Below are 13536 nucleotides of genomic sequence, written 5' to 3'. Positions count from 1 at the left end.
ACGATTACATCTCACAATCAAACTTTTCCCACTTCCCCAGTTATTTTTTTTTTTTTTCTCCTTCATCTAATTTGCCTCGCCGCACGTCACTTTTCTGACAACATTATGTTTATTTATATGTACCTTGCGCACTTGTTTACATACAAAGTAATTCACATCCGGTATTCGTTTACTATTCCAGATCTTCCGAACACGTTTACTCGCGCGATCGCGTGCGAAATTACTTGTAGGATATGTGTGAATTACTCTACCTCCTCCCCTCATTAGTATATAATCTATCATCGTTATGTCGCCGTGTGTTAAACGGTATTTATAAGTGCAGGACGTCGACGGAGAGAGATTTCGTCATTGCGCCGTACATCATCATCATCATCATCATCATCATTTATTACGTTTTAGATAGTATATAAGGAGTAACGTGATTCAATAACCGTGACAGTAGGTGTAACACATACCTATGTAAATAAATACATATGTACGCGAGAAGGAAGATTGATAAGGAGAAGACTATTCGAGGGGTTATAAAAAACTGTTTCCGTATGTATTCCCTTGTTGTAAGACCGTCGTATCTCGCGCTTCCAAGCTTACAATATCGTCTTGTATTACAGGTATGTACGTACAATATTGGGTGATCGCACGCTGCACGGCGTTCGTGCTTCTCGTATACAATGTTTCATATCGGGTTTGTGTTTGTTTATTCAGCCCGGGCCAAGGATCATTGACTGGCTTGCAGGCCGGGCGATTCGTGTGTAAAAAAAAATTGAAGAAAAAAAAGAAGAAGTAGGAGTAGAATAAGGGCGTACAGGGACGTACATAGATTAAAAAGCAAAGAGTTGTAAAGAGCAAAGTAGTCGGACGAGCAGCCAAACAGCAGCCAGTCAACCAGCCAGCCAGCCAGGCAAGGGTCTGTAAAACTTGAGACGAATACACGTGTAGAATATGCCGTGTCGCGTCGCTATGCACTCTCAAAAATCGCGTCTGGTATTTAACAAAGTCTCTTGGGGTCTGCTGCTGCTGATGCTGCTGATGCAGCAGCAGCGGTGGCTTCTGTTGCGCTTCTTTTCGGATCTCTCTCTCTCTCTTTCTCTCTCTCTCTCTCTCTCTCTCTTGCTTGCTTGCAGGGACGATAACGGCGGATATTACAGAGCTGCGGGCGAAAGAACGACGCGGCTTAGGAGAGAAAGAGTAAAAGGTAGAGGGGGAGTGAATGAGGACGATGATGATGACGATAGTAATATCGGGGATAAAGAAACACACTGCCGCCCGCGCGCCGTCGCGAGATCATTAATTCATTGCGTATGTAGGACCTGCGTATGAATTGTGGACCGCTGTTCGGACGGGCCTCGATTTATGAATGACTGACGATTTCACGCTCAACGACTCGTTGTCCGTTGTATTACATACGTGATAGCGATTCCCTCGTGCCAACTTGAGCTCTAACAGCCGATACCTTTGCCGTTTACTTGTGTTCTCGGTGACGACCCGTCTCTCTGGTTCTTGTTCTAGTGTCGGTCGGGATGTTGGCTACGCGTCGAGAGGATTGTTACAAAAGTATAACAACACACACGCCGCGTTTCTTCGGGGATTTTCGATATATGTTACGGGGCCGACTCGGAGAGACCCCAAATCTCGTAATTGTGTATTATTCTTGTCTCGCCTGATATACTCGACACTGATGTCTGAGATTCGGCAGATTATCTTAATTCTCCCGGCATCCCGTATACACCAAGTCCTCCTTCTCCTTCTCATCCTCATTCTCCTCATTCTTCTTCCAATCTTTAAGTAATGCTCACACTTTCCCACCTTCGCACACAACATTCCAACGTTTTTTCTTACCTATTTTGTACGCTATTTCTATCACTCTCGCGATTTTACCATCATCATTCTAGTTGCGCTCGATTGATTATTATTATATCTGCAATTGTTATTTTCGCTTGTTTGTACACCTCGTTAAACACTTCATTTTTTTTCTTCAGTTGCCATAAAAACGGGACACCGAAAGTAATGTAAAAAAGTGTTCGTAGTCGTTGAAAGAATTTACAAATATTTAGCGGAAAATTTTTTTACTCGTAACTTTTGAATTACATGACGATCCGTTAGAATTTCTTATCTGAATTATATAACGAGCTATTCCTCTTTTTTCAAAAAAAAAAAAAAAAAAATTGAAATTATCATGCAAAACGATTTGATCGGGCACCCTTCGTGAAACCGATGGAAATTGTATAATCTTACAGGATTGCAGGAATGTCGCGTCTTTTCCTCTGTCGTGCTTCGCGATAGCTGAAATAATTGAAATCATTGATGTTAACGTTGAATGTGTATATTTCAGGTTAGCGGTTCCGGAGTATTCGAGCTGAGGTTAAACTCGTTCATAAACGAGTACGGGAAGGACAGCTTGGGGAAATGTTGTTCCGGAAACACGTCGAAGACGGGGGAATGCTCGGGCCCTTGCAGGACGAGGTTCAGGGTGTGCCTGAAGCACTATCAGGCAAAGATCGACACGACGACGCCGTGCACCTTTGGCGACGTCGTTACGCCGGTGCTGGGCGACAACGTCGTGAACCTCAGTTCTACGGTCTCGTTGCCGAGTTTCTCCAACCCCATCAGATTCCCGTTCGACTTTACGTGGCCGGTAAGTCGATCGTTCGAATGCCTTACGTCACATCTTACAATTAGTTGGGAAAATGTGCGCGGTGGGAAAAATATCGCTTACAGAATAGTATCTAAATTTAACGTTTTGTTTCTTGTTTTTTTTTTTTGTTTTTTTTCTCATACATTCTATCAAAACCGCGTGCATAAATGGAATGACAAAGATATATAGTCTTGCATTCGCATGAGAATTTATCAAGTATCCATGCATTTTATATGCGCATAAACACAATCGCAACGTTTTCAAAGAAAACAAATTTACCTGATACAATTGTGCTTCGAGCAGGTTCTCGTTTTATCTTCGTCTTCAGCTGTTTTGTGTTTAGTCTAGTACCGGAGTTATAAACAGAAAAATGATGTAATTTTGGATGGTAAAATTTAGAATTACAGTCGTAATGTCGCGGATATATACAGGCGTATATCTGTATATACCTATGCATGTGAACACGCGTGACGCATACATCAATTTTCTTACGTGCCGTCGAGCATTGAGCGTGTTTCAAACGAAAAAACAAAGAAATAAATTAAATATCCACGAAAAAGTTTAAAATATAAATGTATAGACTAGCGATGTTTCTTTTTCTTCTTCTTTCTTTATTTCTTTTCAAAGTTTTAAGAGATTCCGCGTATCGGTATGTTGTACGTATAGCGTATACCCGTTAATATCCGTTACATATATATATATATGTATTTGTTGTATACATACTGTACGTAGGTATACATTTAAGCCTCTTAACTATTACCGTTGACCGATAATTGACGTCTCGCAGATTTTAATAAATAAACCACGTCAATTAAAAACCGCGCGCGTCTGTTGCAACGAATCATATATTGCAAGTATTATATATAGCTCACTCAATATCTCGTTTTCTCCGTCTGTCTGTCTCTCTCGCGAGAGAGTGATTTATCGGCGTTACGAGAGTTTTTCGACGTGCGCATTCAGCAAAATTGTATAATGAATAAATGAATGAATAAATGTATAAATAAATACATATACATCGACAGGAACGCGTATACGCGTGTAATAAAATCACTCGCTTCCCTTACTATTCCTAAACTTGTGAATGCTGTGAAACTGTTTAAGAAATTAAAAATCTACGCGACGGATGAATAAAGTTTACAATTTGTAAGTGCAGTTGGATTGCAAATAGGCTTGGTCAAAAAACAAAGAACGAATCGTTCGGTAGCTCTCTCGTCTTTCCACCGCGTCTGATGTTAGACTAACTGACAGATGGTGCGCGCGCGAGAAGAGGAAAAGAGGAAAAGAGGAGAGGATCGCAAGAGCAAGCCGTGTACGTTATGTATTGTGTACCGTGCATAGTCGCAAAGCACTTGTCTCCCTCCCGCCATGCCATGCCATGCCATGCACTGCACTGCACTGCACTGCACTGCACTGCACATTGCGTATCCTATCGTGCAACAACACCGTCCTTCTGTGCTCCATCGCTGTTGGTGCTGCTGTTGCTGCTGCCTGTAATGCTCTCCTGCAGCAACAAGAGGAGAGCCCCCGGTGGCAGATGGCTTGGTGGGCAGAGGCGCTTTTGTCAGGCCCCCGAGGCCCTTCTCTTCTTCTCTCTTTCTCTCTTTCTCTCTTTCTCTTTTGCTCGGCGAGCTCGCGAGTTAAATTTACCAACCCATATGGCACCCTTGTCGTTCCTCGGCACCTATACGTACATATTTATATATATTATGCGCGTGACGCACTTAGTCCATCGCTTCGGTTCGATCAACTACATCGAGCTTTCGCCAATGTTAACGTTTAACTTGCCGCAGGCTTGATTATCGATAACTGTATGAGGTAGGGTAGAAAACCGCGAGGGAAGATGTTCGAGACATTTTTGGGACGTGTATAATAAGCATGCCTCGTTGGCAATAATATTTGATTTCAATATTTTTTTGAATTTGATATAAATGCATTTCTTTGGAGACAAAATATAAATTGTTTTAATCGATTTAAGGAATAAGACGGTGAAAGTTTTTGTATGATCTCGTCTAATTGCAAAGCTTTTCACAGTGCACTTGCGCCTTTATAATGTCATGGTGCGTGTATCGCGCGAGGCTCGAGTCGCGAGTTGATTTCCGTTGTAACGTAAACCAATTAGACTAGCTTTTTGCCACACATGCACGGATTATGATTACGGATCTGTTTCTCCCTCTCTCTCTCTTTCTCTCTCTTTTGCTCGCTGTAGCTTAATTGGCGACGTACCACGTGCGGTATGAATTAATTGGAACGGTATATTATACTAATTATATACCCCATGCAGTAACATCATCGCCTCGTCTTTCGCATGTTATATCGTACACTTTTATGTAGTTCTACGAATAATAAAAAAATACAGTATACGAATGAATGAAGAAATATCTTGCAATCTCCCTGTATCGACGAGGTAAAAAAGAAGAAAAAAATTGTGAAAGAATTGAAAAAATTTCATGCAGTTATCTTCCATAGAAACAAATACGTTATACCTGCCTTGTAAATAAAAGCAAACGGTATATTTTTTCGTTTAAAAACTACAGTGAAAATTGCACGTTGCGTTTCATCATTTAATCAAGGTTTCCCGGCGTGTCTGCAGACACCACCTTCAACCTGAAATATATACCTGAAATCGCTGATCGCGGCGGTGTTTCTCTTACAGCTGCTCTCGAGTCGTAAATCCCTGAGCTTCCCTCAGCATTGAGGGATCGAGGAAGCTTACCGATATTGTACATAGCTCTTTGTGTTTTTTTTTTTTTTTTGCCGACGAATATGATGCTCCTCTTGCAGGTTAATTCTTCTCTTCTTTTTCTTCTTCCTCCTCCTCCTTCTCCTCCTCTTTTGCTTTTTCTGTTTCTTCTGCTTCTTCCGCAGAGGTAGGCACGATCGCGTGCCGCTGTCATATCTCGTATCATATACCTTATACTTACATATTGCGATGCGATACATAGCGTGGTGGACGGGATTATTCGAGGCTACTATAAGCCCTGTACATACATACATGCGTACATACATACATACATACATACATACATACATACATACATACATACATACATACATACATACATACACACATACATACATCCTCATTAGATAGAGACACGCGGCGAACGAAGCCCAGAGAGAGAGAGAGAGAGAGAGAGAGAGAGAGAGAGAGAGAGAGAGAGAGAGAAAGAGAGAAAGAGAGAGGGGGTGGGGGCGGGAGAGGGAGGGGGAGGGAGGGGGAGGGAAGGACGCCGGGACAACCTGGTCCCACGCCCGACGGCTGCGTGATTCGCGTCTCAAACGCGAGTTTGAGGAACAGATGAATGGCCGGCCGGTCCGCGAAACGCTTAGCATAAATTACACGCGATCCTATACCCTCTATGTGTATATATGTGTATATATATATATATATGACGTCTATAATGTGTAGTGCAGTGCATACGTAGGTACGTTGTTTTATACCTATATACATACCTGTAACGTTGTAACGCAACATGTCGAATGCAACGCGCCTCTGCTTCCTCGCCTCCTACTTTTACCTTTGGTTTTTTTTTAACGTGCGCGAATATGCGCGATGCGTTGACATTTTTTCACCAAACCTGAGGATTTCGGTGCTTTTGGAATTCTTGTGAATGGATATACCTTGAATGTCTAACGATGCGTACTTTTCTTCTTTTTTTCTCTCCCGCTCTCTCTCTGTTCCTTTTATTTTTTGTTTGAATTTTTCTATTTTTTTCTTTCTTTTTTTTGTTGTGTTCGCGAAAATTCCTTCCTCGCATTCTTCTTTTGTACTTTATACCCTCCTTGCCGAACGACTACGCGACTCCTCCATTCAATTCCTTGACAAAAGAGACGGTTTCTTGGTTGGGAATTTAGGCAGGGACGGAGGAGAGAAAGATTGAGGGAAAGAAATACACAATCGGGGTTGTTAGAATTGTGACAAAGTCTTTGGAAAAACTGCAGGAATGATTCCGCAAAAATAAAAAGAAAAAAAAAAAACGTCATCCTGAATATATGTAGGTATATTTTGCAAATGTTGCCGCTGCTGCGTAGCAAAAAAGCAGGAAAAGTCACGCGCTAAAGCGGTGAAGAAAAAAGAAACGCACGCATGTGTCTCAAAAGTTGACATGATTTTAAACGATGCGCGCGTATCTTTCTCGGTAATATGCGTTCGCATATGTAAATTAAATGTTAAGATTTAAGACGCGGTCGCGACAGTGCTTGCTACATGATGCGGAAAAAGGAAGAGGAAAGGGCGGAGGGGGAGGGCAGAGTAAGGAACACAACAGTAGCGCTTAACATCCTTCGACAGATTATGTACAGTGCATTATATATTATGCGTGTATAGACGTATATTATACGTATATATGTACGCATACCGATACAGATTATTCACACATAATATATACCGCATGCATACGTGCAGGAAAGGCCTAAAAATAGGTCGTCAAGTTTAGAATGAAACCCGGATGACGTAACGACTGAATGAATGGTAATACATTTGTGTCTCGGGGCGCGACACGTGGTCGTCGATCCCCCTCCCACTTCCCCTTCCCCCTTACTATTCCCCTTCCACTTCACCTCCGGTTATCTGACAGGTATCAGCTGATACCTGCGATCCCTGCCACGCACCGTCGCTTCTTGTACCGCTGATCCTTCCGCGTCTCTTCTCAATTCTGTGTGTATCAAGTTCGGTTGATATTTTTTCGATTAATGGGGATTTGGACTTTTTTCTTCATTTGATGTATACTTACTAACTTTTTTCAATATATATATATATATATATATTCATTATATGTACAACGATCGGTTTGAAAAGAGAGTGGGATGAGAATTTAGATTTTTTACGATCTATATTTATACTTCCATACTACTAATATATATATATATATATTATCGCAATAACATAATTTACGTTTAAAGTATCAATTGTATACTCGAAAATTGGAGAAAGAAAGAAAGGTAGATAGTTAAATAAATAGATAGGTTTCATTTTTATTTTTCGTGGCAATATTGAACAAACAGTTGTGATAGAGAACGGTATTAGAAAGAGAGGGAAAGAGAGGGGTAGATATTATACAAACACGACCTACAATAGGGTTTAGTTGGCAGATAGGAATCGGATTGTGAAAGTAATACAGAATTCGTTACTTTTTTCTGAAACTGAGCCATACGTACATGTGATAAATACGTTAAAGATGTACGTACGAAATAATTTGTACGCGTGTATTACAATTTAAACATATATACCATACATATATAGGTGAACTCGAAAGAAAGAGAAAGAAAAAGACTCGCTCTCTCTACCTGGATCCTCTTTCTTCCTCCGTATAACCCCAGGTATCTCGATCCCCTTCTTCTTTTCCTCTTCGCGACGTCGAGTCGCAGACAGACGGAGGACCAACTTCTTTCCGCACGCACACGCAAGTAAGGACACGAACACTCGGGGAGGTAAGATTTAATACACGCACGTCAGAATCGTCCGGGGGGGCTCCGAGAGCTTGTGTGCTATCGCCGCGTTTGAGAGAGCGTGCCAGAGAAAAGGAGGGAGAAAGAGAAAGAGAGAGAGAGAGAGAGAGAGAGAGAGAGAGAGAGACGGAAAAGGGAAGAGAGCCAGAGAGCCAGAGAACTCAGCGCCGCTGCGGAGGCTTCGGCTTAGAAGAACGGATCGGGGAACGGGAGAGAGAGGAGGAGGTATGCTGCGCAGCCGTGGGAACCGACTCCCGGCTCCCGACCGATTCCTCCCTCCCTCTCACTCTCTCTCTCTCTCACTCTCCCGCTCTCCATCTCCCCTGCGCGATTCTGTGCTTCCTCATCTTCTTCTTCTTCTTCGCCTACTGTGCTTCTCTCTTTTTTACCTCTCTCGTTTTACGTATCGTTTGAATGTACCCGTCTCTCTCTCTCTCTCTCTCTCCCACTCTCTCTTTCCGAATTTCTCGCGTAATCTCTTTCCTCCGATTCTAAACCGCGCGGCGGCATTCTCTCAAAAACAAAACCGGCACTCCACTCCACTTCGTATTCACGCGACGATCGCGATATTCCGCGAACAATTTTCGGTGTAATTCTCTTCTTCTTCTGTTTTTATAATTCACTTATCAATATCAAATTTGTACACACGCGCGCATGCATACGTACAATCCTCGTGTAATACGTAACTACTCATATACATATTCTATCATATTATATTGTATTATATTATATTATATCATATAATATTCGGTGGACTTGCAGTCGGCTTAATTCGCGTACCTCTGATCCTCGGTATGCGCTCGCGCGCATGCATACAACATATACATATTACACATACCTATACCCGTGCCATAAAGTATCGCGGTGGTTCCTGAACACTGCACGTAGAATATATGTATATGCAGTGCACGGGTAGCCGAGTACGTATTTTGCCAGCCGTTTCATTTGTCTCCTGATAAATTATACCCTACGGTATATGTCGCGGAATTTAAACCCAGGACTTTTTACACACGTACAAGCTGATCGTTTCGATTAGTTAGTTGCGTATTATAGCCGATGTCAGTCAGTCTGCGTCCAGGATATATATCCCCTGAACTTCTCTGCTGATTTGTTAGTTTTTTTAAATTTATTTTGTTTGTTTTTTTTTATATATATATCATTCAGCCCCTCCTCTCCCCCGCCTGCAGGTGGCTGTAACTATAAGCGCCGATCATCGTCACGTGTCGTCTCTCCGAATGTGTAACGCTTAACGCAACGCGGTGAATGCACACACTTGTAATACACGAATGCTCGACTGCTCTTGACCGCTGTGAGAGAACAACGCGGGGTTAGGATGTGGCGGCGAGGTGGGGGAAGGGGGAAGGGGGAGAAGGTGCCGGAGCCGCGGGGTCGGGACGCGAGACAGATCTATCTAAAAATATACACATCAGCTAGTTACGTGTCCTGCATCGGCTAGGCTGGACCTAGTAGACCGGCCGACTACCTGTTCGCCTCTCGACCTGCTCATGCACGAATCACCTGTTCCAGTCTCTCCTCTCACCTCACCTCACCTCATCTCACCTTCACCTCGTCTAGCATTTTTTCTCGTTTCTTCTACTCCCGACACCCGAGCAGTATTTTTATTTTTATTTTTATTTTTATTTTTATTTTTTTCTTCCTTTCTCTTCAAGGATAATTGTACGACGATTTGGGAGTTTGAACGAACCGCGAACTCGACTCCCCCTTTTTCCGCGAATAAATTAATTTATGTACGGAAATATCGTTTGTTCGTTTCGCAATAAAATTCGTTATACCCCGCTCAATATACTACTTTAAAGCTCAAATTATAAGACGGATTAATTGCAGTTACCGCGAAGCTGTAACAGGGAATGAATTTTTGACGATTATCCGCGGGATGATCATTGGCTTGCAGGAGATATGTTTGTACACAATACGGTTTGCGTGTTGAAACTGCATATCGTGCGAATATTTTTTTAGTCCGTTGTAATTTAGCAATTTCGTTGATGGGGATATACGCGTGTAAATGGTTGATTATATGCGGTTTGCTTGGCGCGGTTTTTGTAAAATTTACGTTGCTTTACGTGCTTGTTGGGCTGCTTTTTTTTTTTCTTCTCTTCTGCGGGGTGGGGGGTGGGGGGTGGAGGTGTTCTATTCAATTTAGACAAGTTTGTATGTATGCCGCTCGTTCTTTCTCTCTCGCGGCAAGAAAAAAGCAAGAATACTCAGCGTCTGAAATCCCTCAAAGACTTATAAACTGATTTATAACGATTGTTTGGACCGGCCGCCCCCGTTTTCGCTCGCGGCTCTTCGCCGGTTGTTTGCACCTCCCACTCGACGAACCCCTTGTATAATACTTGAGGCAAATCGGCCCTGCCCCAGGCTCGCTCGGCAGCTACCCCGGGGGTTGACGTGTGTCTCGTTACGTCGACCAGGTGCACGTCCTGCTACTATGTGCTTATTTATAGTATATATATAGTCCTTGCCGTATATTACATGCCTATGCATAGTATGCACAATGTACATACCTACACGTCGGCTAGAAACGGTTCGTTTTGTCGTTAATTACAAACGGCACGCTTGGACGTTTGCCTCAAAGGGGTATCGTGCACATCTCTGTACATATGTAGGTATGTACCTATCGTGCAGCTGCTGTCACCAAGGCGCGAATAACGTTTACTTTTACGCGTATATCACGTGTAATAAGTTTTGTTGGTTGAAAAATTATGCCGCTTTTTTTTTTTTATTTTTTATTATTTATCTTTTTTTTTTCACCCTTTGATCATGTAACAAAATGAATGTTTAATCTTTATGCTTCTTTCTTTTGATTTTCAGGGCACCTTCTCGCTAATAGTGGAGGCATACCATGACACGGACAATTCCACGCATCCTGGTAAGTTTATCATCGTTACATCGCGACGAAACTTTCACTACTTTAATTACCTGTAATGCATAATTGTAAGGAAGGAACCGAAAGAAGCCGGGCAGATTGAAAAAAATAAGCACGATCGTAAACGACCAGTGCCTTTTTCTCACATGTTCCAACAATCTCTTTATACCTCTTTGACTGTATCTTCTGATTTTTAACCGTCTCTCCGCCTTTGGTGTAATTAACGTTCTACCAATTTTTGACCTCATTACTCGCCGATGGAGGTTAAAAAAATTTGGGCCTCGAGCTTGAGGCTTACAGCTATAGCTGACGGCACGAAAGGAGTACGGAAGAGACTTGCGGCGCGGGTTTAAAAACGAGGAACGCGAACCCGCACGGCATGTGTGGGCCAGCTGGCCCCGTGGCTATGGCTATGGCCATGGCTATGGCCATGCGCAGTGGCGAGTGTAGAGGAGCGAGGCGCGCGCGCCGCGGACAGACGCTCGAGCTAGCACACCGTCCCCGGGTTCGACAGCCAAGACGCAACTTCCGGTCGGCGCTGGATGGTGTGCCCGACATTGGCCAGACGCCGCGAACCCCGAACCCCGACCCTGCAGGTCGAAACCCAAAAAAACATCCAGAAATTGAAAGAGAACGCTCAGAGGCTTCGTACTGATAAAAATCACGCGGTCGAAAATCTTTTCGCGAATCAATCTATGTGAGCAGACGCTTGATTAATCCTCGGACAAAAATCCTAAAATGATCTAATTGTAAGTATCTTAAGGAGGGCTCGTTGCATCCCGATGCGGTTTATTTTTAAAGCAGAGTTTTGACTAGCACAAGTTAGTAGATTTTATTATATTGTCATCCTCGTCGAAATTTCTGTTTTGACAAAGTTTCTTGTAATCAAGTTTTATCGCTGCACTCATTTTCAACTCGAAACAATGTTTCTCTACGATTTTTACACAGTGTAACTTCGAAACTGTTCACAAGATTTCGATGGATGATATCTGATACACAAATTTAAAATATAAATTAAATATCGTAATTTGTCCCATTTTAGCACGTACTTAATTTATAATTTCAAGTATATACGAACGGTTTCGAATTAATTTTTTGTGTTGAAAAATTGTCGAAAAACTTTGTTTCCAGTGAAACGAGAAATATTTCAAACAATATGGATGATACAAAAAATGTCAAAGTTCGAGTTAAAAATGAAACAACTCACGTATAACTTCGGATTTCTGCCACACGCCGTTTTCACCGTTTTCACCCGTTTTAACAACGCTGCGCGACGATCTTCGCGTTATACCTACACGACAGTTTACGGTCGGTCTCGTCGAAAGGGTGCCTAGTGTTTCCTTCCTGTGTAACCGTATAGCGAGTTCCATGTATATATCCCGGTATCCCCGGGGAACGCTGTTGCGGCAGAGTGTCATAGAGACGAGAGTGTGTGCGTCGGGGGAAGGGGGTTAACTCGGAGGTACGTTTGCTCTTGTAGTGGCGAAACCCGACACCGAACCACAGTGGATACATCCTATACGGTTCGGAACAGGGTTCACGGTTTTATACAGCTCGAAGCGGCCGGGGAGGAAGTAAGGAAGGCTTTGGCCGTACGTATATCTGCGGTACCGGCGATGGCCAAGGGCACGGAGGAACGATATGGGGAAAGGGGCCCGAGGAGACGGACCCTCTTCCGTCGATCGCCCCACGTCAACGGCTTCCTCGTTCGTGTTTGTCGAACCATTAATTTTACCCCCGGGTGCGAACGGACGGTCAATCACTGCCTGTAAGCTTTACTCCCTGAGGATACTTTGACGCTTCGCGTCGCGCTCTTTATGACACGTTATACGCGACACCTGTAACAACAAGCTGCTGACTCTACTTAACGGTCTTTAGGTATAGGTAGGATGTTTAATTAAATGAGGATATTGTTGTACGTATCGTGCGAGTACAATCTGAACTTTGTATCATTGCACTCGGTGGGTGTGACCTCGAGTTTTCCGACTCGCGAATGTAGAATTTATGAAATTACCGAGCTGCAATTATAATCAAGAAGTATAATACACGCGTATTATAACCCCCGCGTAGGTATAGAATGACAGGAAACCGATGGGTGGGAGTTTTAAGAGCGTTGAAATCGTATAATGCAAAGTCAATGCGATCTTTCATTATGATCGGATGATAACGCGGGAGATTTACTACAACGTTATTAATTTTATTTGAAAATATTCAGCTAATTGATTCAACGAGAAGTGTGTTGTATGAATGATACGACCTATGAACGTGTATAGATCTACGTTCAAGCGCGGGTCCAATTAACCGCAGGCGGAAATACAGACATCAGCAGCGTGTTGTATATACCTTTGGAAAACGTTAACCACCTTAATTAATTAATTGTCTGGGCAGGGAACCATCGCCGCGTGGTTTTATATACAAAACCCACCTGGAATAAGTATCAGTGAAACAGGGAGTACTTGAGGTGTGTACCTACCCCTCTGCTCTCTTCTACAATCTTTCTATCTTTATCTCTGCTGCACAGCGTTTTATATATATGTATGTGTGTATGCGTGTATGCACGTATGTATGT

At 42.8% G+C, this 13536-nt stretch overlaps 1 protein-coding gene across 3 annotated transcripts in view; it reads left to right on the top strand.

The window, feature by feature from the left end:
• Delta (neurogenic locus protein delta) overlaps positions 1–13536 on the top strand; it is an 85442-nt gene that overhangs the window by 55153 nt on the left and 16753 nt on the right. For all 3 annotated transcript variants that reach the window (XM_046620848.2, XM_046620846.2, XM_046620847.2), the window contains exons 2-3: positions 2330–2632; positions 10913–10970. Coding sequence is in view for 2 of the 3 variants with exons in the window: in XM_046620846.2 (XP_046476802.1) it covers positions 2330–2632; positions 10913–10970 (361 nt within the window). In the remaining variant the exon portion in view is untranslated. The remainder of the gene's footprint in view (positions 1–2329; positions 2633–10912; positions 10971–13536) is intronic.

The sequence above is a fragment of the Neodiprion pinetum genome, chromosome 4 (genome assembly GCF_021155775.2).
Source record: "Neodiprion pinetum isolate iyNeoPine1 chromosome 4, iyNeoPine1.2, whole genome shotgun sequence".
NCBI lineage: Eukaryota > Metazoa > Arthropoda > Insecta > Hymenoptera > Diprionidae > Neodiprion > Neodiprion pinetum.
This window is presented reverse-complemented; position numbering and strand designations above follow the sequence as displayed.